The sequence below is a fragment of the Neolamprologus multifasciatus genome, chromosome 18 (assembly GCF_963576455.1).
Source record: "Neolamprologus multifasciatus chromosome 18, fNeoMul1.2, whole genome shotgun sequence".
In the NCBI taxonomy this organism is placed as follows: domain Eukaryota; kingdom Metazoa; phylum Chordata; class Actinopteri; order Cichliformes; family Cichlidae; genus Neolamprologus; species Neolamprologus multifasciatus.
Window position 1 is genome coordinate 34,331,312 of NC_140456.1, and position 25,599 is coordinate 34,356,910.

General features: G+C 41.6%; 2 protein-coding genes across 6 annotated transcripts in view; one reads left to right on the forward strand and one right to left on the reverse strand.

Moving 5' to 3' along the window:
- rnf31 (ring finger protein 31) overlaps positions 1–21,940 on the forward strand; it is a 46,768-nt gene extending 24,828 nt beyond the window's left edge. For 3 of the 5 annotated variants that reach the window (XM_085141105.1, XM_085141107.1, XM_085141106.1), the window contains exons 14-24: positions 991–1,197; positions 1,295–1,468; positions 3,630–3,728; positions 5,530–5,619; positions 7,345–7,459; positions 8,924–9,036; positions 9,923–10,033; positions 10,426–10,474; positions 14,387–14,483; positions 16,737–16,902; positions 18,756–21,940. In XM_085141105.1, the coding sequence (XP_084997231.1) occupies positions 991–1,197; positions 1,295–1,468; positions 3,630–3,728; positions 5,530–5,619; positions 7,345–7,459; positions 8,924–9,036; positions 9,923–10,033; positions 10,426–10,474; positions 14,387–14,483; positions 16,737–16,902; positions 18,756–18,806 (1,272 nt within the window). In that variant the 3' untranslated portion in view covers positions 18,807–21,940. Of the gene's footprint in view, positions 1–990; positions 1,198–1,294; positions 1,469–3,629; positions 3,729–5,529; positions 5,620–7,344; positions 7,460–8,923; positions 9,037–9,922; positions 10,034–10,385; positions 10,475–14,386; positions 14,484–16,736; positions 16,903–18,755 lie in introns of those variants that run through there. The other 2 variants (XR_014870814.1, XM_085141108.1) reach the window with 2 other exon arrangements.
- tmem68 (transmembrane protein 68) overlaps positions 1–25,599 on the reverse strand; it is a 287,792-nt gene that overhangs the window by 211,545 nt on the left and 50,648 nt on the right. The gene's annotated exons all lie outside the window — the stretch shown is intronic.

Genomic DNA, 25,599 nt, shown 5'->3' on the forward strand with positions numbered 1-25,599 from the left:
CAGCACATTTGAGCTACTCACCCCCTCCCTCCTGGCTCACAGCTTCTTCTTCTTGGTTGGCAACCAATGTTAATGCTCATTACCGCCCCCTGGCTCACAGCTCAGTGGACATTTAGATGAGAAAATATACACATTTGAGTAAAATCTAATAAAATAAAATAAAAATAAATAATAAATGTTCTCTTTAGAAATCTTTTTTTTTTCGCTCTATAAAATAGTTGTTTTTTTAGAATCATTCATATTAGCAGTAGGATTTACATGAAAAGAGAAACAAATTAAGTTTGAGTGAAAATGTAAACTTTTTGCACTCTCTGGGCAACTGACTCAGTGAATCAAATGACTCAAAAACCCGATTCACTTTGGTGAGTGACTCTTTCAAACTCGATTCAGTAAAAAGAATCAAATTTACATCACTACTCTCAACACCTCTGCTCCGTGCACGCTCAACTCTCTGTACACCATTATAGGTGTGCCACAAAACCAACCAATCACAGACTTGGATGCAAACATTCTGATTGGCTGTTACAGTCTCCAATAGGCTCACTAGCTACTGCATCCAGAATGCAGCTAAATCCATTTTCGGTTAGTATGTTTCATTATTTTATTTTAAAATATAGAATTTTTTTAAGACCATTGTTGGCTTTAATCTAGTTTAAACCAAACCACTCTGGATCCACTAAATCCACTGGATTTAGCTGGATCAGTCAGCTGAGACTGAAGAAGTCATTTGGATGAGTAACAAATTATTTCTCCCCCTGAAAACGCTACGTCCAGATGAACAAAATCCACTTTTGGGGATTAGTTATTTAAGACTCCAGATTTAACAGGAAGCCAGTGAAGAGAAGTTGCTATGCTCACTTTCCCAGCAAAACATACAGAAATGAGGAGTGACTTGCAGCTGTTACACAGTACTTTACACAGACCCCATGTTTGACATTACTGGTAGAAAATGTGACGTCTATTTTAACGTGATTTTATTGTTTTTTTCAGCGTGTATGTCGGTGGCTTCTAGCAGTCTACGGTCTACCCAGCTGGGGTCGCTGTGAGCTGGCCCTGTCGCTTCTTCTGGAGCACAGCGCCCCCTATTCCCTAGAAGATGTGGTGCAGGCAGTGCAAGAGTCCCACGACAGGGAATTTATCAAGCGAGTGCTCGCTAAAGAATGCCCCATCTGCCTCTCGGTTTTCCCTCACAGCAAAGTTAGGGTTACTTTACAGATGCTTTTGGGTCACTAAATATTTTTCTGAATGATTTCCATCTCTTGATTTTCTGCTTCCTCCCACCTTCCCTTCTCAGATGCAGTCTCTCACGTCGTGTCAGTGCTCTGTGTGCTGTGGTTGTTTTCAGCAGCACTTTACCATCGCTGTAAGGGACAAACACATCAGAGACATGGTGTGTCCAGTCTGTTGGGAGCCTGACATCAATGACCCCGAACACCTCAACAGCTACTTCTCCACCCTGGACATCCAGGTAGGCAAGCAAATACATGAGAATGTCTCCTCTCTCTGCTACATCGTCATCATGTCAGCCTGCCATCACTTACAGTTCAGTGAAACTATTATCTGCATTTTTTTGTTTTTTCTTTGCTCAGTTGTTGTTTCTCTGCAGAGCTTTTCTAAAACGGATTAAATGTCTTGATGTTATATTAATGAGCAGAACATTAGCTTCACTCTGTCAGCTGTTAGCTGAGCAGGGTACGATTTAGTGTCTCCACTTCTTTGAGTTTATTTCCAATCCAACATTTTGGACAAAGTACAAAATATACAAGAGGTTAATGTACCAAACTTTTGGTTGCCAGAAAATTCAGTTGACAAACAACATCTAACTTTGGTTTGGGTTGAAAATGAATTACAGGCTGATGAGCAGCAGTTTCAAAATGCTGGAGGGACTGATTATGTTTTTCTCCTGTTTAACAGTAAAACATATTTTCATTCCTTTCTCAGATTATTATTTATGTCATCGATTATCGTTCGGCCCATAAAATATCAAAAACCTGAACATGTACACGATATGTATCTTTAGTTATTGCAATATTGTTTTTCTAGGCTTACTAATTATACAGAACTTAAATTTTTATTCAGAATTTTTTCATTCATGAGAGTAATATTGTAAGAGAGTGGTAGTAATCACTTTCATTTTGGTCATATCATTATGTCCTAATGCAGCGCATGTCCAGGTCAGTCTGTGGAGCAGCTGTGTTAGAGTTAGTGCGTTGTTTATATTTCTATTACTGCAGACAAAGGGTGAAATGAAGTATTAATATTATATTAATACCTGTGATTGTGACTGTCACCAGTTTTATTCACAGTGGTGTGAAAAGGTGTTCGGCTCATTCCTGAGGTCCTATTTTTTGTATGTTTGTCACACTGAAATATTTCAGATCATCAAACTAATTTAAATATTAGACAAAGATGACACAAGTAAACACAAAATGAGGGTGTTAGTATTATTGTTATGATAATAATAATAATAATTATTTTTATTATTGTGGCACTTTAAGAAATCTCTTAAATAAGACTTAAACAGGACCTGCAGTAGACAGTGGAGTAGACCAAAGATCCTAAAACCCAGACATCATGCTGTGATCCAAGGAAATTCAGGAACAAATGAGAACATAAGTAATTGATATCTCTTGTATAAAAAATAAGTATAAAAACATATAAATGGTGAAAACATGGAACAGTGGTGAACCTTTCCAGGAGTGGCCGGCTGACCAAAGCTACACCAGGACTGACTCAAAAGGAACATAAAGGCTCGTCTCAGTTTTGCCAGAAAACATCTTGATGATTGATGAATATTCGCTGGACTGACAAGACAAAACTTGTGTGATGTGCCATTTCATCTGGAGTGAAAGTAACACAGCATTTCAGAAAAGGAGCATCATACCAACAGTAAAATATGGTGGTGGTTGTGTGATGGTCTGGGGCTGCCTCAGGACCTGAAGACTTGTTGTGGTAAATGGAACCATGAACTCTGCCGTCTATCAAAACATCCTGGAGGAAAATGTCCAGCCATCTGTTCATGACCTCAAGCCGAAGTGCACTTCTGTTCTGCAGCAGGACAATGATCCGAAGCACACCAGCAAGTCCACCTCAGAGTCGCTGAAGAACAACAAAATGAAGACTCTGGAGCGGCCCAGTCACTGTTCTGATCTGAACACGATTGCGATGCCATGGCACAACCTTAAAAAGGCTCATTCTCAAAAACCTTCCAGTTTGGCTGAATTGCAACAATTTTGCAAAGACAAGTGGGCCGAAATTCCTCCACAGCGCCGTTAACGACTCATGCCAGTTATTTGAAACTCCTGATTGCAGTTATTAGGGGGCAAGAGTTTCTTCACCAACCGCCGTATGTCTGGATTTTTTTCCTCTTAATAAGAAACACGTCACTTAAAAACTGCATTTTGTCTTTACTTGTGTTATTTTAAAGGTGTTCATATTTAAGAGTGACAAACATACAACGCAATGTTTGCAGTATGAGTAAAACCTGGGAAAGAGTGACCGACACCATACTTGGTGAAGATCTTCCAGAGATCCTCTACAGTACAAATGTTTTTACAGGAGGAACAGGACTAGTCGTGACAGGTAAATCAGTTGTGTGAAGTTAACGTTCTAACACTTGGTCTTCACAGCTGCGAGAGTGTCTAGAGCCAGAAGTCTACGAGCTTTTTCACAAGAAGCTGACAGAGCAGGCTTTAATCAAGGACCCCAAATTTCTCTGGTGCTGTCACGTGAGTACAGGATCAATATTTGCAACAAAATCTCAATGAACAAATTACTTAATGTAATTACTTCATTTCTATTTAAAAGTGATGCAAGTTTGAGTACACGTTTGTGGATTATTGATGCTTCACATGTGTTAAAGATTCAATTTTCTTTATATGAAACAATAGTGCAGTAAGTAGTTTTACAAATTTTGAAATTGAATTGGTGACCAGTGAAGAGCTCACTTTTCCCAGATGGAAGCTATAGTCTTTAAGTCTGAAGTCGTTAGCCGTGCCTGGGCCCAAACTCTGCTGCAGGTTCATAGGTCAAACGATCACTGCGGCATCACTGAGAGTTAAAAACTGTCTAAATTCTTCCATCTGTAATAAAATGATCAGCATTCTGCTCTACCAGGTGCAACAGTTTAACATCCAGGCATCCATGAAAACAGAATTTATGACATTTGACAGAGTTAGAAGTTAGCAGGAAGTTAGCTCACTAGCTTCCATCTTAATACAATATAGCATGTCCTGACTGCGGGGGTTTGGAAACAAATTCAGACGTACAGCTCTGTTATCACTTCCAACATAAATGAAGACATTAAACTAAACAGCAGTGACGTTTGTAGGGTTACTGAAGTTTGGCTAGCTGGTATATAATGATGTGCTACGTGATCACTAGCGACACAGCTATGTTAGCATAGCATAAACACAGTGAAGCTGGAGGATGAACGCTAACTTCAGAGTCCGTGACACAGATGCAAAACAGACCCAACACTCCCATCACAATGGTTCTATCTGTAACTCCAGTGCTGGGAAAAATATTTACCCAATTTTCCCCAATTTCACACGTTTTTGCATATTTCTCACACACACGTTTTAGATCATCAAACAAAGTTTAATACTAGACGAAGATAACCTGAGTGAATACAAAATGCAGTTTTTAAATGAGGATTTCTTTAATTAAAGGGGAAAAAGCTATCCAAACCTATCTGTTCCTTGTGGAAAAGTAATTGCTCTCCTTATTAAAATCATGAATTAACTGCAAATTAACTAAGTTCATTTTTACTAACACTTGATTACTGCCAGACCTGTTGAATCAAGAAATCACTTAAACTGAACCTGTGTGACAAAATGAAGCCAAAAGCAACACGTTCTCCCGCACATTTATAGAAACAGATTATGATGCAATCTTGAGTAATAACAGAAATGAATGAATAGAGAAAAAGATAAACACAAACAATAGGAGTCGATACAGAGTAACATAGAGCTCATCTCGGAAACACAAATGTTGTTTGGCACAACGGTGAATTCAGATCTACTAGACATGACAGACTTAAAAATGAGAAGCAAAGCAGGTGAGAAACAGTCTGGAACAGGGTACAGAACCATTTCAGAGGCACTGGGACTCCAGGAAACCATAATGAGAGCCAATATCTACAAATGAAGAAAAATGTTGGCATAACCTTTAAAATGTTAACACACCCCAATGTGGCTGAATTAAAACAATTCTGCAAAGAGTGGGACAAAATGCTTCCACAACAATATGACTGACTCAATGCCAGTTATTAGTTCAGCAATTTATTTTGAAAAGGCTATAATGAATTAATTAATCTTGCTTGCAGAGTGCTTGGTAACTACATGAGAGTCTGTGCTCTCTGTATGTCACGGAGCTTTCAAGATCCATTGAAATGATTTAATTAAAAATACCTTTTTACTTAAACAACTCAAGAAGTCATTTTCATGGACTATGATTGCGTTGTAGTGTTATTGTACAATGAAATTTCTATCTTGTCCTCTCCTTTCCCCTCGTGTTTGTTCTCCTCAGTGCTCATATGGATTCATCTATGATGGAGACCAGTTGAAGGTCACCTGTTTTCAATGTCGAAACAGTTTCTGTGCTCACTGTAAAAAGCCTGTAAGTGTCTCTTTGTGTTTCTTGTTTTCTTACCACTTTATGCTCAGCCTCTTCCATTTGTTTGGTTTCACTGTTTCTGCAGAGCTGCAGTCTTATCCATTTGTTAAGCCATAAAAATATGACATCCCAAGCACATCTGCTCCTCACAACTCTTTTAAGAACCTTAACATTAAAGTTATGTCCTAACTGAATAGTCCAAAAATACGAAACTGGAGGAATCATTACATTTCCCCCTCAAAGTGGGGAAAGCGTAATAACCGTGTGCGTCTGGTATGAATAAAGAAGGAAAAACGAATGCTTGGGCCTTGCTAGCATAATGGACGGGTTTTGACGGGGATGAAGCATCATCAAATTTGCTTCCAAGCCAAAGACTATAAAATATGATAAAGCATATCTCGCCTTTGGCTTCACCTGCACAGCAGTGGGTGATGAGGAGAGGCAGCAGTGTGCTGTCTGTCTTAAAGTGCTAGTTTGTGACAGTTTAAAGCCTAACAAGCTAACATGCCACTTGGAGACAAAACATCCAGAGCACAAAGACGAGTCAGCTGACCTTTTCAGACAAAAACTGCACACAGCTGCGGAGGAATTAATACTGTTTGCTGATAACGTATGTCCGATTCATTGATGAAGATGCTGAGGGAGGAATTGCTTTTCTGCAAACAAGTTCCTGCCAGAGCCAGCGCAGAGAAACTGTTCAAAAACATCGAGGACTGTGTGGGGATCTGCACAGACGGCTGTGGCTGCAAGTGTTAATCGAACGCGTCTCCCCCAATGTGCAGTGGACGCACTGTAAGATACACCGCGAAGCACTAGCTTCAGCTCAGGACTCAGCTAAACAGCTGAGTCCTGAGCTGAATGACATAATGAGTGATGTCATCGGTTCGGCCACAGTTCTGCATCACAGTGAGCTCCACCTGCTGTTACGTGGGACGGTGCCGTCCGGGCTCTTTGAACTTCGACAGGAGATCTGCATGTTTTTGAATGAAGAGGGCCGTGATCTTACCAACAAATTTAACTGTAACAGCTTTTTCATGAAACGGGCATGCCTCAGCGACATGTTCCTGAAGCTCAATGAACTGAACGTGCAGATGCACAGACGCTCAGCTCCCACATCTGGCAGATAAACTCACATCACTTGTCAGAAAACCTGAGATGTGGCTGCAGCGAGTGAAAGATGGAAATGTGGACTCATCTGAGAATCTGAAATCATTCACTGAGACAACAAGCTGCACAACACAGTGATCTCATGCATGACGTCTGATTCAAAGACCCTGGCTGTACCACTATACTTACTCCCCCCCTTCCTTCTTCCACCTAATGGTATGATCCCAGTCTGTCTAGGAATGTAATGGGCAGCACGGTGTGCCCATCAAAATAAAGTCTCACCCCTGCCTCCAGGCTGTTAATAACTGACACGTGAAATGATCTGGTGGGATGTATATATAATTATATCATGGGCTACATGGGGCTCATAAGTTTGACACCCCTGGGCTAATATTTTATTTTGTGAAGTAGTCCTCGTAGACTGTCTGCAACCATTTTGTCCGTATATTTGATTTGTGCTTGTGTGCAATCCAAGCCTTTATAAATATTCTAAATGTTTATAATTTAAAAGAAAAGAAAATATTACGTGATTATAAATATCTTTCTGTGTAACTGTTACAATACTAATTCATTTTTATTCGCTCTGTTGTGTACTCATTGGTAAACATTGTTTGTGTGCAGTGGGAGTCTCAGCATGCTGGTCTGTCCTGTGAACAGTTCCAGTCCTGGAAACGAGAGAATGATCCAGAATATCAGAGACAGGGCCTGGCTGGATACCTCAGAGACAACGGCATCAGTAAGTACACACATATGAACACACACAAACTCTGATTAGTTGTGTAAACGTAACTCATGGAGTCCTCTTCACTGAAGTCCGGTGATGCATGGGCAGCCACGTTTGTGAATGTGATAACTTGAAAATGAGGCAAGACAATCCTGGTTACCTCAACCTTAAGGTCAAGGGCAGAGGTCAAGTTTTCTAAAAATCTTGCAATAGCAGGCTTTTTGCTGCTGGTTCACCTGACACGACACAACACGGGGCGGTCAGCTGTTTGTGTTTCCAGCTATTTCAGCTGTCACTTCCAGTCCTCTGACTGGACTGTCCTTAACCTCCTAAGCATACATGCCGAACCCTAAATGCGATCTCCTTGCTTTTGCCGCCGTATCTGGGGGTGTTGGTACTTAAGAGGTTAATATTAGGGGTGCAACGATACTCGTATCGATATTGAACCGTTCGATACAGTGCTTTCGGTTCAGTACGCATATGTATGAACATTACAAAATTTTTAATTTATTTTATCAACTTTCCTTCTGACGGTGCTGTCTGTGTTGAGCGCTCAGTGGATCTGCGCTCGACTACTCCGCCTAGGCTGCACTGTCGCAAACGAAACCCTGCTGCCACACTCAAGTCTTTCAAATTGATGCCATGTGTGAACTTCAGTGTTTAGTCCTGGCGTCTGCCAGTGTTTTTCTGATAAAACAAGAGCAAACTTTAACGTTTTATCATTAAAGCATCATAACTACTATGATGACATCAGCCTGTCACTGTATTGAAAAAATAAAATGCAATTTCATATGATATTCATTTGTTTTCACTCATCGTGAAGTTTGTTTCATCCACGGCCAAAAAACCATCATGAGAAGCTTTCTGTGGGACAAATCTGAAACCAAACACACAGCTGAGCATATCTCTATCTTAGCATTACGATTATGAACAGCCCATAATGCACTCTGTGCTGTGTTGCTGCTCTGTAAATGTCTCATGATGTCTATGTATGTTTCAGACAGGTCACACGCACATTTATGCATGCGTTGTTATCCTCCTGTCAATGCTGTGTAACCGAGTAAGGTTACAGTACATGAACAAAGGTATTGGGCCGCACCTCTGTTTGAATTCAGGTGTGCTCAGTCTGTTGCCACAGGTATATGACACCTAGACATCCAGTTTGCCTTTGTGTTATTCTGAAGAGCTCCCTGCATTTGAGTGTGATTCTGTAACATGATGCCACCGCTGAAACAAGTCAGCTGGTGAAATTCGTCTCTCCTAAATATTCCACAATCAACTTTAAGTTATTACTACAAAATAAAAGCGTTTAGCAGCCAAAGCAGCTCAGACATATAAACTTACAGAGCAAGGTGCTGAGATCCATGACATTAACTGTGTAACAAGTTACCAAGTAAAGTCAACTCATTTATGTCAGACTGAAATGGTTTTCTTGAATGTAATGCTGCCTGTGTGTCCTCTCCTTCCTCCTTCTAGCTTGTCCTAACTGTCGCTTTCAGTATGCGCTGTCTAAAGGAGGCTGCATGCATTTCTGCTGCTCACAGTGTCGTTACCAGTTTTGCAGTGGCTGCAACAACCCTTTCCACACTGTAAGTCTGTCACATACAGTCCTCTTCATGGTGTCGTTTTCCAAGGAGTCATTTGAGCCGTGTGATACTCTAGCTAGGATACATGTGAGAGGTGTGGGGTAGTCATCTACTAATGCTCAGGCTGGTGGTTTAGTCCCTGGCTGCAACAGTCTGCATGCAAGGTGCTGACCCCGCTGCTCTCCGATGTACACATTAGAGTGTAAATGGGTGAATTAGCTCTATAAAGCACTTTGAGTCCTCAGGTAAAGTAGAAAAAGAACCAGTCCACGTCTGATCATTTCACACAGACTGTGGGGAGTGAAAACACGTGTACAACTTATATTATTATTATTATCCCTAAAAAAGGAGAGCAGCATGTGATCATTAAAACACTGTTTTTGATTTGTTTTGTGTGAAATCTTGAACAACTGAAACAAAAGTAAGCACTTCATAACACTGATCCTCATGTTTGATCTGGGCCACAGCATTTCTTGTTCAGAAGGTGGAACCTTTGACATCAGCAGCTGTGGAAAAGACTCCGAGATAAATCCACTGATGACACACGAATGCAGCACAGATTTGTTTTCTTGTTTTTGGCTGTTTCACGTGAGACAAACAGCTGTTGGCAGCTGTGGTGTTTGTTCAGTTCTTTGGTATTTGGTGCAACAGTTCATCAACAGCTTTCCAATAAACAGAAACCAGTATTGATGTTTTTATTACAATTTAGTTTTGCGTGTATTTCATCACGTGAGAAGTTCAGTTGCACATTTTTATGTCCTGTCTTTTAAAAACAGTATTAGTGTTTAGTGAAGGGTCACAGTTTTTATTAATTTTTACTAATTTCAGTGTTACGTGAGCAGACTGAGGGGAAAAATAAAAATGGCTTTCTCTTCTTATTTCCCATCAGACCTGTGCAGTGGACCAGTGCACGGTGACTGGACTGCATGCCCATCATCCCAGAGACTGTCTCTTCTATCTGAGAGACTGGGAACCATCCAGGCTGCAGGCTTTGCTCCAGGTAAACACACATACATGTAACTGTGGAATGACACACAAGGATGGGAAGAGAAGAGGGAAACAAGAGACCAGGACACACAAACACACATAAACACAGACACAGAGAGGACACAGAGGACAAAGACACAAGGGGAGCCTAAATGTGCAAAAAGCTAAGATAGAAGAAACTCAGGACTACAAAATGAACCTTAAACCATAACACAAAATGACAAAAACACAAGAAACTCAAAACACAGGGCCATGACAGAGATGTTAGTGTGTTTAGAGCCGTTACGCGTTTTGTTTTGTCTCTTCTGTATTTTTGCTGTGATCCTAAAGACCCTTCGTTCTGTTTCATTTGTTTATCTGGTCAGTGCCTGTTTTGCGTCTCATCATATCTTATCTTCGTGACAGAATAACGGAGTTGCCTTCAACACTGAACCTCCTCCTGGAACTCAGACAGGTAGGCTGTTTCTTCCATCAAAGGTTTCTGTTTCAATACTTTTGATGATGCTGTGGAGTTGTGCTCTTTCTAATATTTTCTCCATGGCATTCATATTAGTGAGGGCACACTAAACGGCCCCACAAGTAAGTGGAAAACAGCACAGGGAGAGACACACTATAGGAGAGAGTCCAAGTTTAGTCATTACTAATGATTAAGTACAGCAGAGGTGAAAGGGAGTGAAAAGAGGTGCAAGCACAGGAGAATCAGAGAGTTGAGTCCACTGTCAGAGGCCACTGACAGATCATTGTAACCTTCACGAGTGCTTTTCCTCTGCTCAAGTGAATTCTGACTGAAACTCGTAAAATAAACCATGTGACTGCTGACAGAAGTAGCTGGATTAACTCTGTGTTTTAAACTACTCAGCTGTAAAAGGCTGCTGCTGAGCGGGCGGCACAGACGCCCAACTAGGATTTCAAAATTCATACCATGCGTCTTGTAAGTGCTATAACTCAAGTAGAGAAGTGCATAACGTTTAATCTAAATAACTCTGCTTTTCATCTGGGAATTAAACAGAGTGCCTGAAAACATTGTCTTTTCTAGGGTGTTCAACCAATGACAAACGTCCACCTTTGATTAGAATATTTGAATATTCAGCCAGGGTTGCTTGATAATCCGGTCGTTAAGTGATGACGTGACGAATCCAACTTCCGGGCCTAAAGTAGTCTGCGTTTAATATGGCTTTTGTGTTGTTAACATGTTTAATGTTTTGTATTTTCTTCTATTTAATCTCAAAAAGCTCCTAAAACAGTCAGTGATCACTGTTGACCTCCCTCGGCTTTTATTACCGCTAATCATTTATTTAAGCTCAGTTTTAAAACCTTAGGATGTAGCTACAGCCCAGCCCATGCAGCAGTATATGAATGACTAACCTCGTATTGTGGATCGATTATCTCAGTTGTTCTCCTGGCTGAAGTTTGGTCCTTTTACAGCATCCTGCCATGTGATTACATTTGTTCCTGACCACCGAGAACACTCACGTTAACTTTTATCGAGTGGAAAAAAAGTTAGCTTGTTTATGCTATGCTAACATAGCTGTGTCGCTAGCGGTCACGTAGCACATCATTATATACCAGCTAGCCAAACTTCAGTAACCCTACAAACGTCACTGCTGTTTAGTTTTCTGTCTTCATTTATGTTGGAAGTGATAACAGAACTGTACGTTTTAATTTGTTTCCAAAACCCTGCAGTCAGGACATGCTATATTGTATTTAGCTAGAAGCTAGCGAGCTAACTTCCTGCTAACTTCTAACTCCGTTAAATGTCATAAATTCCGTTTTCATGGATGCCTGGATGTTAAACTCAATTGTTCCACCTGGTAGAGCAGAACGCTGATCATTTTATTAAAGATGAAAGACTTTAGACAGTTTTTCAACTCTCAGTAATGCCATAGTGATCGTTTGATATATGGACCTGCAGCGGAGTTTAGGCCCAGACACGGCTAGTGACGTCAGACTGAACGACCGTAAACTTAAACCAGTATCTCAAAATGCACATCATCCATCCATTTTCAATCACTTATTTGGGTTTGAGTCATGGGGACAGCAGACTGTGATAATATAGTCTCTCCAGCAAGAGGGGAACAGAGTCCAACCCCTCTCCAGGAAGCTTGTTCGAGGGCTCAAGCTATGCTTTGAGGTGAGCCTGACTATATCTAGTAAGTAGTTCCTAACCTCACCCACTAGCTAAGGCTCCGTCCCCACCAGCAAGGTGACATTCCATGTACCAGTGTCAGGAGCCTGGATCGGAGCGCCAGGACCAGTGCCTGTGACTGACACACAATCCACTCCCAGTAACTCTATCCCAGGCAGGGTGCGCTGGACCCTTGGGTCGTTATAGTAACTAAGGGTGAAATACAAATAAGATTTTTTGAAAAAGTCAAATCCAAGTAATCAGTGTTTTAAATACAAGCCATTTACCATTTACCATTTGTATTTTAGGGGATTTGGTGGGCTCTGTAAATCCAAAAAGCTTTCTTATTGCAAAGAAACTGGGTTTGTTCCACCTCTGGCAAAGTTACTCCGCATTTGTCTGTTCCTCTTTGTAGAGAAAGAGAAATGTGGTTCATCAAACGTCTTTTTCTTCTACCAGTTTAAAAAAGTTTGCAGCTGGGACGCTTTGGCCTATAGGTGACAGCTAAGACTTTAAATTTAATGAAATTAAATTGAATAAACTAATTAAACCCCAGCTTAATTAATATTCTGTTGGATTTTCTCCCCTTCTGAATTGTATGTTGTGTCAAGCACTAATCTGTCTTTTGTTGGTTTGGGAGCATTTCTTTCTGTTTGCCTGTTCTAGGCCAGGGGTGGGCAATCTCAGTCCACGAAGGCCGGTGTCCTGCAGGTTTTAGATCTCACCCTGGTCAACACACCTGAATCACATGATTAGTTCGTTACCAGGCTTCTGGGGAACTTCAGGACATGTTGAGGAGCTAATTTAGCCATTTAAATCAGCTGTGTTGAATCAAGAACACATCTAAAACCTGCAGGGACACCGGCCCTCATGGACTGAGATTGAACCCCTGTTCTAGGCGCTGGGACATGCTTTCTGTAGGTAATCTTTTTATATTTGCATTCCTGAAAATGTAACCTGTTTCATTATACTGCTGGGCACCGGGCGGTTATTAGGCACCTGGAGCCCTGCGATTGTACGGGGGTGGGTGGCCTGTAGCAGGGCTGGTTGCCGGTCACTTCTGGCCTTCTGGGACTGACAGCCTTTGGGCTCTCGCTCTTTCTCTCTTTCACACTCACGAACATTTGCATTTATGCTCCATCCTTTTATCATTAAAATTAAAATTTAACTTATAAGTCACAACTGTAACTCTATTATGTCTTGATGAATAGAAATGAAGAAATAAACAGATGAACCCTGAAGAGCTGATCTGCATTCAGATCAAAGAGCTGGCAGACAGGATTTAGCAAGTAAATAAATCACTACTCTGTCCTGGAAAGTAAACATATTGTTAGTTAAATTCAGTTTAGTCGAGGTGTCCATGGTTGCTCCAAATGTCTTTGTGAATATTTACTAGTTGTTTCATCTCTTTGAGCAAATCAGTCTTTAAAAATGAAACCAAAGAATACATTAAAATGGTTTTATGATGGTCTGCATAGTTGAAGCTGTGATTTGTAAAGCACACCGTTCTAACCAACACCAATACTAGTAATTCTGAATTGGGTTCCTCTGGCCCGTTTCCACTGGCTTCCAGTATGTTTTACAGTTGATCTCATGCCATTTATCACAGATATATATCTGAGCGTTACATATTTCTAAATATTAGCTTACCCTTGTGGATAATGTCCTACACATTTGTGTCCCTTTTGAGACTATTTTCTCTCTGCATTTCTCTTTTTCTGTGCTGCTTTCTTAACCCGACTCAATGCTACGAAGGTGTTTTTGTTAACCGTGGAACGAATTTGTCCACTTCAGTTGTCTTCTGTGATCTTTTAGGCTTTTAAGTGTTGCTGAGCTGGCTAGCTTAGTCATTCTTTTTAAGAATGTAACACATCGTTGTTGATTTGACACCCTGACTGGCTATCTTAGGAAATGTACATACAAATTAATACTAATACATTTGAATTGTTTTATTTATACAACCACAAATCAAATCAACGGTTGTTGTTTCAAGGCACTTTATATTGTGAGGTAAAGACCTACAATAATACAAAGAAAACAAAACCCCAACAATCATATGACTCCAAATGAGCAAGCACTTGGTGACAGTGGGAAGGAAAAACTCCCTTTTAACAGGAAGAAACGTGGCTGAATTAATGGAGTTCTGAATATTATAAGGAATTTTTGAATTAAGGATTTTTTTGTATTGATTTTCACAGATGTTTTTCTATATTTTTAAATGGATACCTCTCTTCCTTTTAGATCTGTGTGGAGTAATAGAGCAAAAAGATGAGGGCGGGCAGCAGTCAGATGCAGCCTGTGGAGCTCAGACCCAACCTGGACATGCTGGACTCTGCGAGTATGGAGCTTTTAATGAGTAGTATTTGCTTTGTTTGTAATATGTCCCTTAGATCCCAGAGTCTCTGGCAGTCCATAAGGAGCACTTGTCTTTAATCTTGTGTGAACCTTGTTGGTTGCTTCAAATAGCTTCAAAGCACTATGTGGGGGTCTGGAATTACCTGGACTCTTATGACTCGCATGAAGAGTTCAATATGATGTCCATCTGCACAACAGAAATAAGGGAATTGATAATTAAAATACTTCACAGTTCTTTGTCCTCTGTCTGTGTCCCAGAGTACTTGAACTGCTCTTGTTAAACCATGCATAAAAATGATTCAGTTAAGTTCCATTTAATTTTTATAGTTGCCTCAAGGCGGTTTACATTGTAAGTTAAAGACCTTACAGTTAAAAAGAAATCACATAACCCCCAATGAGCAAGCACTCGATTACATCAAAACACCAGCTCCTGGTAGATAGAGCAGTCACCCAAGACTATAAGACTCGACTGACCAACCTCTGCACCGCCTGGAATGACTACAAGAAACCCTGTTACTCAATGCGTCACACATCGATCCTGAATCCCGAGAACTATACAAGATTAACAGAAGAGCCTTCATCAGGAATTTGTTGGGGATGTGCTAAACAACACTCGAGGCCAACTTCGAGCCGATTGCGCAGGTCACCATCAATTGTGGGATCTACCAAGGAGATGCCCTGTCCTCACTGCTATTCTGCATAGCCCTGAACCCCCTTGGTGAATTCCTCTACATAACCTGCTAGGAAGACTGACTACGAAATGAGGCAATCGTCAGCAACCTCCTCTACATGGATGGCAACAAGCTGTATGCTAATAGTGAATGAAAGAAAAAGAATAAAAAAGAATAGATAGATGGAAGCCACTGACATCGAGACAATGATTTTACTACCAAAAGGCAACACTGCAGATACTGTGAACCATGAAGAGGCCACCAGGTAAGCTGCAACCACTGAATACCTGCAGAGAGTAGGGTGAGTCCTGAGGAGTCAGCGTAATGCGAAGAACTAGATCTGGGCAGTCAACACCTACGCCTGTCATCACATACCCTGCTGGGATAATGCTGGTCAGAGGAGATAGAAGCCACTGACATCTTATCATGCATGGAGGGTTTCACCCCAAGTCCAGCACCCTGAGACTGTATGCTAATCACAAGGAAGGAGCCCAAGGACTAGTGAGTGTCAGAATCCCTGTCCAGGATGAAACAACCAATAAGTACATCAAGAAGATGACCACAACTGATAGTCTGCTTAGTGAATACCTCAAGCAGCAGAAACCCGAGAAAGAAGAGGAGCAACAAGAGTAACCATCATGGAAGTACAGGCCCATGTATGGTATGTCCAGATAGAAGAAATGGCGAAGAAATAAATCCTACCAGTGGCTGCACAAAGCTGGACTGAAAGACAGCACAGAGGCACTAATCATGGCAGCACAAGAACAAGCTCTGAGCACAAGATCCATAGAGGCTGGGGTCTATCACACCAGGAAGACCCCAGGTGCAGGCTGTGTAAAGACCCAGAGACAATCCAGCACATAACAGCAGGGTGCAAGATGCTAGCAGGCAGGGCATACATGGAACGCCATAACCAAGTGGCCGGCATAGTGTACAGGAACATCTGTGCCGAGTATAACCTGGAAGTCCTGAGGTCAAAATGGGAGACGCCCCCAAGGGTGGTGGAGAATGACCGAGCTAAGATCCTGTAGGACTTCCAGATACAGACGGACAAAATGGTGGTGGCTAACCAACCGGATATAGTGGTGGTGAACAAACAGAAGAAGACGGCCGTAGTGATCGATGTAACGAATGACAGCAACATCAGGAAGAAGGAACACGAGAAGCTGGAGAAATACCAAGGGCTCAGAGAAGAGCTCGAGAGGATGTGGAGGGTGAAGGTGATGGTGGTCCCAGTGGTAATCGGAGCACTCGGTGCAGTGACTCCCAAGCTAGGCGAGTGGCTCCAGCAGATCCCAGGAACAACATCGGAGATCTCTGTCCAGAGGAGCGCAGTCCTGGGAACAGCTAAGATGCTGCACAGGACCCTCAAGCTCCCAGGCCTCTGGTAGAGGACCAAGCTTGAAGGATTGTCCGCCCGCAGGGGCGAGCAGGGAATTTTATATATGTATACATACAAAATGAGCAACTCTGGTTGGCTTTGGCATATTTTTTTAATCCCTCTTTAAGACTCATTGATATCACTTGATATATAAATAATGTTTTGGTGGTGTGCTGGTTTCTAGGAAGCATTACCGGGAGTACTTGGTGAGCCTGATCAATAGCCACTCCATTGACCCGGCACCGCTCTACAGCTCAAACGAGCTGCTGCTGGCCTGCAGGAGGTACAAGGTAGATGACACCCACAGGGACGGGGAGGATACCTTCACCTACTACACCAGGCTGCTTGAGGTGAGGATCATTACCTATATACATTTCACTGCTGAACATCATTTCATTTCATTTCTATGCTGGCCATCTTTAGTTCAGATGTGGATCATTATTCTGCTAATGTGTAGGTCCATTGGTTTCTGGGAATGGTCACTGTAAATAACTTATCACCTTTACAATATAAAACATTTTTATCCTGACCGCAGCGGCCACGTTAACCATAAAGATGTAGAATTGGCTTCACAAAAAGCAAGTCTGCAAAGTCTGCACAGTTCATCCCAACCTAACTGAGCAACTTGGGACATGTAAGACTGCCCTGTTAGACGTCTACCACCATCATGCAAACACCAACTGGTAGAATATTTTCATTAACCTCAGAGTTCAGACAAAAATGGGGACACTTCACAGTTAATGGTAAAATTTAATATCCAAAATTAAATGAAAAAATTAATGACATCGAGTTAATGAGGAAGTGTAATGGTTGTATAAGTAGCACAGTGAGCTTTCCCCCTCTTCCTGTTCCCTGTTAACTGAGTGGTGGGTTCCAAAAGGTGACACACCAGTTAGAAGTTGGCTTTATTTGAAAGGTTTTGGTCTAAATATTCTGTTTTAGTTAGCGTGGTTGGTTCAGGGTGTGTTTGACTTTTGTTGTGTTTTTGTTATATAGCCGTAACACTTGCATCCATGCTCATCATATTATTGATGCCGCTGTACTTATGTCATCCGTGTGTATTGTATTGGTTTTTATACAGTATGCTTTTTTGTGTCTGGTACAGATGCTGGCCAGAGAGTGAATCTTTAATTGGCTTATTGAGCTTTGTCTCACAGCAGCTGTAGCCCCAGAAATATGTTTTTGTATTTTTATTACCTACATTGAAAACTAGGGATGGGTATCGTTTAGGTTTTATCCGATACCGGTGCCAAACTGATACTTTTGAAACGGTGCTTAAACAATGGAAAAAACACAAACTTTGTCCAAAAACCTCTCATGTTTAGCTGTTTTCCTCTTTTTCTTTGGTCATTTTAGCCTTTTTGTCCAGGGTGAAGGGAGTATCTGCCATCAAACAAGAAGACAGCTGCATGTAGCTATGATGGTGTTTGCTAGTTCACCTTACATGCATTAATGTAATAACGTGGTTAGCCTACTCAACGTAAATTACACACGAACAACATGAAGCTACTCACGCAGAGAAGAACGGCTGCTGCTGCATCATCATCCTCATCATTTCTGCTACACTGGCAGGGCTAGGGGCCAGGACTCTCCTCTTCGGGTTTTTGGGGGATGTTGCTAACTCCGGGTCGATAACAGGCACCACACCCGCAGTAGATGTGCTCGGTGTGAGGTCTCGCAGCAAGCTATCAAATACGGCGCATTTCTCGGCTTTTAAAAAAAACCGCTATGCGTCGCCAGGTGTTTCATCAGATTTGAGGTGTTACCTCCTTTGACAGCATCACAGTATCAGCTTAAAGCACTTGTTGCAGCTGCTGAGTTTGCATCTTTTGCTGTGAAGTACAGCCAGACTTTGACCGCTTCACCTTGGACATTTTTAATCTGTAGCTCTGCTCTAAAAGAACGTACGTACCTGGACCCGCCTACTATCCTCGGAAACGTAAAATGATTGGCTAGAATCCAAAGTGTATGACATCTCAAGAAAATAAAGCACCGAAATGTGCGCTGCTTTTCGGTCTGGTTACTACCGTTTATGTCAGAACCGGTGCCATCGTGGCACCAGATACTGGTACCCATCCCTATTGAATACTGACTCTAAAGACATTTTGCGTGTTTCATAGAGCATCTTTGCTTCACCAGAATGTATTTTGTGTTTTCTGCATGACTATACGGTGTTAACATCACCGTTGTGGTGTCTTTTCAGAAACTGATGGATGAAGTACCGCTCGGTGATAAGGTGCCACGAAAGAAGTAGAGGATGCTCAGTTCCTGTTTTATATCATTTGTAACTACATTAACCGTTCAACTTAAAACTCAGCAACAAGACAAGATGATCAAGAAGATCCCTGTTTTTCAGGTGGACGATTTATTAGTGTTCACTTATACCTCTGTGATAGTGTGAATAAATAGTTTGACTTTGTCAGAAAACATTTCAAAATCAGTGTATGTGGGCTGGAACACGAGACAAGCTCTGACAAAATCATTTAAATCAACTGAATGTTCTTTTGTGTAAAATTGTTGAGCAACAACTCATTTCTTTACTTTTTCTTCCACAGAGACAGACGTTCTTGAGCAATCGTTCTTCAGGTTTTCTCAAGTTTTTTTGAAGTTTGGATGTTGCCTGCTTTTCACTCATTTTCAGAGGAACATTTGTTTGCTTGCTAAGTTATTTAACACTCACCTATAACTCATTCAAGCATAAAAAATGCTCCTAACTCAAGAGATGAACCAGTGATGTGTCCTCACATGTCAAACTACATCACAAAGAAATCAATTTTAAATCATATTTGTAGGCACACGTGCAGCCGTCCAAAAACACACAGTGTGTTTCCCCTTCTTTAGGTTTGTCTGTGAAAAATGCCAAAGATATCACATTTTGACAGGCATAGAATAATATGTCTGTACCAACAAGGTGATTGCTAAAGAACAGCGTCATGGCCGAGGGAATTACAAAAGAAGAATTGTATAAAGAAACTGTCTACAGCAGATAAACAACATCTACAAATCACGTCCTAAAAAAGGAAGAAAAACATGTCAAAGCTCCGACACAGGAACTGAGTGATTTACGTGATTTGTTTCTCTTAAGGAAGGGAAACAGAGAAAAGGCCAAACTACACAAGAACCGGACTGAAATGAGTGGCTACAGATCTTAAATCATCATCAATATGGACGAAGGATATCAGAGAGGTACAGTCGTGAATATCAACAGAGTTTAGTTCCAAAAGCTGCGTTTCAGCTTTTGGACTTTAGGATTGTACAGACGTTGTTTTTGGCTTCCATGTGTTTCAAAAATCGCTGCACTTGCTCCCATTTTCCTCGCAAAATTCAAAGAAGTGAGAGTTGGTTTGAGACGCTTACACAGTTCTGTACACTGAGGCTTTGCTTCTTTTTTCCTCAAATGAACAGCCAGGATTTCGGCTGGATCTTTTTATTGTGCCAACCAAACAAAACAAAACTTTCCTCTTTTCTCAAACTCGCTGTTTCACTCCCCAGCTGTAAAACGTAGCCTTATATAATACACAGATATGAATACAAGAGCAAATACTTTTATTTTCAATTGGCTTCAGCAGCAAATGAATCACTAAGGTAGCAATATATATTTTTTGTTTTACTACGTTACCAAAGTTCATTGAAATCAGTTCGACTGTAACATTGGATTTGTTTGGAGCAAATTAACATCTTATTAAAATTATAAGTGCATCACTAAGTAAGCTGTGAGCTTACTTAGTGATTAAGTAGGTTAAGTAAGTTAACCTACTTAATCTTAAGTAAGTTAAGAGCCAAGAGAATAAAAGTTGTCCACTCTGCAGGGATGAAAAGAAATGAAGGACTGTAAACTCAGAATCCACCGGTGACTGCATGTTTTGCAAAGGCTGTTACGGCAGAAAGTAAACAAGTTGTATTGATACATAAAAATTCATCTTTTATTTCCTTTCTTATAAAATGCTGTACTTCAATGAAATTTCCACAACTTTGTTTTTACTGGCCAGTTGAGATTGGTAGGTTGCATGTAAAAATCAGAATGCTTACACTCGACAGACAGATAATGACCAAATTAATAACATACTGAGAGTTTAAAAGCCACCGTTTGTAATAAGCAACATAAGTCCCTGTGAAAGTGTGGTCTGTGTCATGTACTGTGTCTAATAAAACATTCATAACATGACTGATACCCTTTTTATACAGTTTGGTACTGTTTATGCTGATCATCTGGTTAATCTACACACGAAGCAGATGAACCATACAACATATACAATATGATGTGGTGCAATATTAAATATTGCCTGGAATGGAAATAAATATGCAGAGCCTATATTTATGTGATTTTACAACAAATCCAGTTCGGAACAGTGATCAGAAGAATCGTTATCATTTTCATTCATGCTAAGAACATGTTCTGTAACATGGGTGTGTCGTATGCCATCAATACAATCCCATACCATTGAGAATATAGGGTATGAGCTCTGTGCTAGACCGAAGATGTAGCGTCCAGGACCGTTGAGTGGTTCTTTGTCCAAAGAAGGCTCCAGCATTTCTAGGTCTTGCATACATGATGTTAGGCTGGAGTACTAGCATTTGGTAGTCGTTCACTGAAACTCTCACTATGACATAGGACGCATAGTTAAGAAAACTTTTCACAACATTTTGATGTGGAGGAGAGGAAGCTCTCCTCTGAGCCCCTCCTTTATAACCAAGTTCCTCACCCCATCATTAAGGGAGAGCCTACTCCCTCACCCTTCGAAAGAAGCTCATTTCCACCTCTTGTATTTCAGTCTCATTCTTTCAGTTACTACCCAGAGCTCCTAACCAACTTAATAACAGCTACGATTAGTTCAGTTATGTTCCTACTCCACAGTTGAGGGCAGGAACATGGATCAACCAGTAAATTGACAGTTTTCACTTTCATGCCATTTCACTTGTCATCCCCAAGATACTTAAACTCTTCTGTTAGGTCTATACTTGTAGACCTCGCTGACTCAGAGACTTATTCCCGTGAACAAAGCGAGACAGAGCTTGATCCATTTTAACTTGCAAGGGGAGCCGATCGGACCAGGGTCTTGGAGCTGCGAGCTCCTCACCTGATCCCAGACAACTCCAAACTCCGGCCCCCTCTCGCAGCTCTTTTATTAACTCAGTGGTCACACAATCATCTCATTAATCCTGCAACAGATAAAACACTCACATATGAATATGTGTTGTGTGTCTGCAACAGTGAACATGTGTTGTGTGTGTGTCTGTGTAGGAAACAGGTGAGCATCCATGCTAAACATCTAATCATCTTGCACAATGACTAGGGATGGGTATTGATAAGATTTTCACGATTCCGATTCCATTTTCGATTCTGTTTAACGATTCGATTCTTTATCGATTCTCTTATCGATTATTTTTTTTAAAAAAAAGGAGAACACTAAGGTCGATTAGCTTAGATCTTTGTTTTATATCTTCTCTTTGAACAAGATAGAAATTTAGGAGTAACATGGCCTTACAAACCCAACAGTGAGATCTTAACAGATCCAACCTACAGCTCTTCAATGGGGTGTCACAGGGTCCCCAGGAAAAAAAATTGTGAATGTAAAATAATAAAATAAATATTCTTCTGTAGCAATTACACAAGAATATCCAGTAATGTCCCTGCCTACAATTAAACACATTCACTTACCGAAAATCGGGGGCATCTGCTGTGGCAAAAGGGTGCAAGCCTTTTACCACAAACTGAGTCACTGCTCGGTGATTCGTCTATCCTGCCTGAAAGGAGACGCTACCGGTAGACTGTAGCAAGAACTGCCAGCATCTGAGCCAGACTCTGTCTGTCTGTCTCATCATGGTCATCTAAATGCACAGTAATGGCAGGTTTGTAATAAGGCAGATCGCGCTAACATAATCTGCACTGTTAGTTGATTATTTACCTGCTGCATTAACGGGAGAGGACGTGCAAACGTTACCGCTGCTGCTGGGTTGAGATTCACGAGTCCGGAGCGGAATTAAAAACACGACATTCATTTAAGGTCATCGTGTGTTTTGTGAGCAAATGCTTTTGCATATTCGTAGTGTTTCCTCCCTTAAATGAAATATCTACTTTGCAAGTATTGCAAGTTGCCCTGTTGTCATCCGTTCTCGTAAAGTATAACCAAACTTTTTAGCGTTTGAGCCGCCGTGTTTCCTGCCAGGTAAATGACGCTCCGCAACGTGGTGACGTCATTCGGGGCGACTGGAATCGATAAGGGAATCGTTTGCAAAAATGGCAAACAATTCCAAGGAATTGAAACAGTGGGAACCGGTTCTCAACAAGAACCGGTTTTCGATACCCATCCCTAACAATGACGATCATATTGATCCACAATTCTCTAACATCTTCCACTCGGGGAAACAACTCATCAACAACCTGGAATGGGCACTTCACTCTTTCTAGCTGATAACAGTGGTTGGACCTCCTGATTCCCATCCTGGGTGCTTCACACCTGCAAACCAGTCTAGTGCAAGCTGGAGGTCCCTGCCTGATAAGGCCACAACCAGAACAGAAACCACATCGCTTCTGCTGAGTCTGAGGTGCAACTAACAAATGGAGCCCTCTGCTGCACCCTGGCATAGCCCTTCCAAGAAGGCTGAAAAGTATGAGCCCTCGGAAATCAGAGCACATGCTCCAGTCCCCTTTCTTGGAAAGGGGTACCACCACACTCATCTGCCAGTCCGGTCACAGGCGTTGTGACCAACTTCCATGTGATACTGAAGAGACATCTGGCTTCATGGACACATAAAGCTGGGTATCACCTGCACAATGAAAATGTATGCTATGCCTTTTAATGACATTGTCTAAGGGAAGCATGTATAATGTAAACAGTGATGATAAACAATCATAAACATAGAAAACATTTAATTTAATCTTTCAAAGCAGAAAAACAAATACTGCAGTTTTTAGCTCTTTCTACACCTTAAATTTCCAATCCTGGCTCGATAAACAATCATGATTCTACTCTCATATTAGTTAACAGTAACAATGTTTCATCAAACTAAAAGGATTATCTTCAACTTTTGATTTTGAAGTTAGCGCATGGGTAACTTCCTGAAACTTTCTGAGTCACTCAGAGGACTGAAAGCGGTGCTCTCTTGCACTGACCTGTGATATCTAGTTTTATTGTAACTGAGGAGATTGTATATGTATTTTATTGTATTGTAAGCATGCAATACTTTTTAAAACTACTTCTGTGAATTGCATTTCTTATGACTATCCATCCATCCATTTTCTTTTGCTCATCCGGGGGCGATTAGAGGAACAGCAGCCTAAGCACAGAATGGTAAATGGTAAATGGACTGGTTCTTATAAAGCGCTTTTCTACTCATCTGAGCACTCAAAGCGCTTTACACAACTTGTGCATTCACCCATTCAGACCCATTCGCACAAGCACATCTTTCTAAGTGCTTTATAGCTAACATTCACACACATTCATACTCCGATGGATGTATCGGAGAGCAATTTGGGGTTAGTATCTTGCCCAAGGATATTTGGCATGCAGACTAGGGGAAGCCAGGAATCGAACCACCAACCTTCCGATCAGTAGATGACCTGCTCTACCGCCTGAGCTACAGCCACCCAGAAGCCCAGACCTCATGTCTGGGGGAACATCAAGCCGTTCTCTGACCCGAGGCCTCCTCCCATTGGGAACACCTCACCAAGGGGGCATCCTTGGCAGATGCCTGGACCATCTCAGCTGCCACCTTTCAATTTGGAGGAGTAGCAGCTCTACTCTGAGCCCCTTTCAGATGGTTGAACTCCTCGTCCTAAGGGAGAGGCCAGCCACCCTTTGGAGAAAGCTCATTTCCGCTGTTTGTGTCTGCGATTTCGTTCTTTCGGTCACTACCCAGAGTTCGTCACCGTAGGTGAGGGTAGGAACATAGCTCGACTGGTAAATCAAGAGCTATGCTTGTACGTTCAGCTCTCTCTTCATTACGATGGGCTGGTACAGAGTCTGCATCACTGCAGCTAAGCACTAATACATCTGTCGATCTCCTGCTCCCCTCTCTCCTCACTCGTGAATAAGACCTCAACATATTTAAACTCCTCCACTTGGGCCAGCAACTCATCCTTGACCTGGTGTGAGGACTCCACTCTGGATGAGGACCGTGGCCTCAAACTTGGAGGTGCTGATTCTCATTCTGCCACTTCACATTTAGCTGTGAACCACTCCATTGTGAGCTGGAGGCCACCACCTAATGAAGCCAACAGAAACACATGATCTGTGAAAAGCAGAGATGAGAGTCTGAGATGATCCAAGTAGAAGCTTTTTCCCACTCGGCTAAAAGTACAAATTCTGTTGTCTTCAATAAAAATGGACTGAAATAGTGACAAAGGGCAGCCCTGACGGAGCGAAACTTATCGCTGACAATGTGAACCAAGCTCTTGCAACAGTTGAATAAAAATGCAACGGCTTGTAGCAACAGGCCGAACACCCCATACTGCTGAAGTACTGCCAGTAGAATTCTCTGACATGTAGACTGGTTGGGCAAACTCCCAAATATCATAGAGTGGATAAAGAGCTGGTCCTGTGTTTCACAACCAGGACAAATACCACATTGTTTCTCCTGAATCATAGGTTTGACTAACAGACCGACTCACCCCTCCTGTACCCTGCTATAGACTTTCCCGGAGAGGCTGAGGAATGTGATTCCCCTATAGTTGGAGCACACCCTTCAGTCCTCCTTCTTGAAGATGAGAACCACATCCCACATCCAGAGGTACCACCCTAGATATCCCTGCTACATTGTAGAGGAATGTCAACCAGCAACAGCCTGGTTTAACTGCCTCAGTGACGAATGAGCCGCCCCCTTATCCCCTCGTCCTGCATCAGAAGATGTGTCAGTGGGATTAAGAAGGTCCTCAAAGTATTCCTTCCACCGCCCGACAACATCCTCAGTTGAGGTCAGCAGCACTACACCTGCACTATACACAGTGTAGCTATGACTGTCTACAAGGGCTAAGTGCATACTCTGTTCAATGTAAGCATGGTTAGCTTTAAAAAAAGAAAAAAGAAGAAGATTTGAGTAAGATAGGT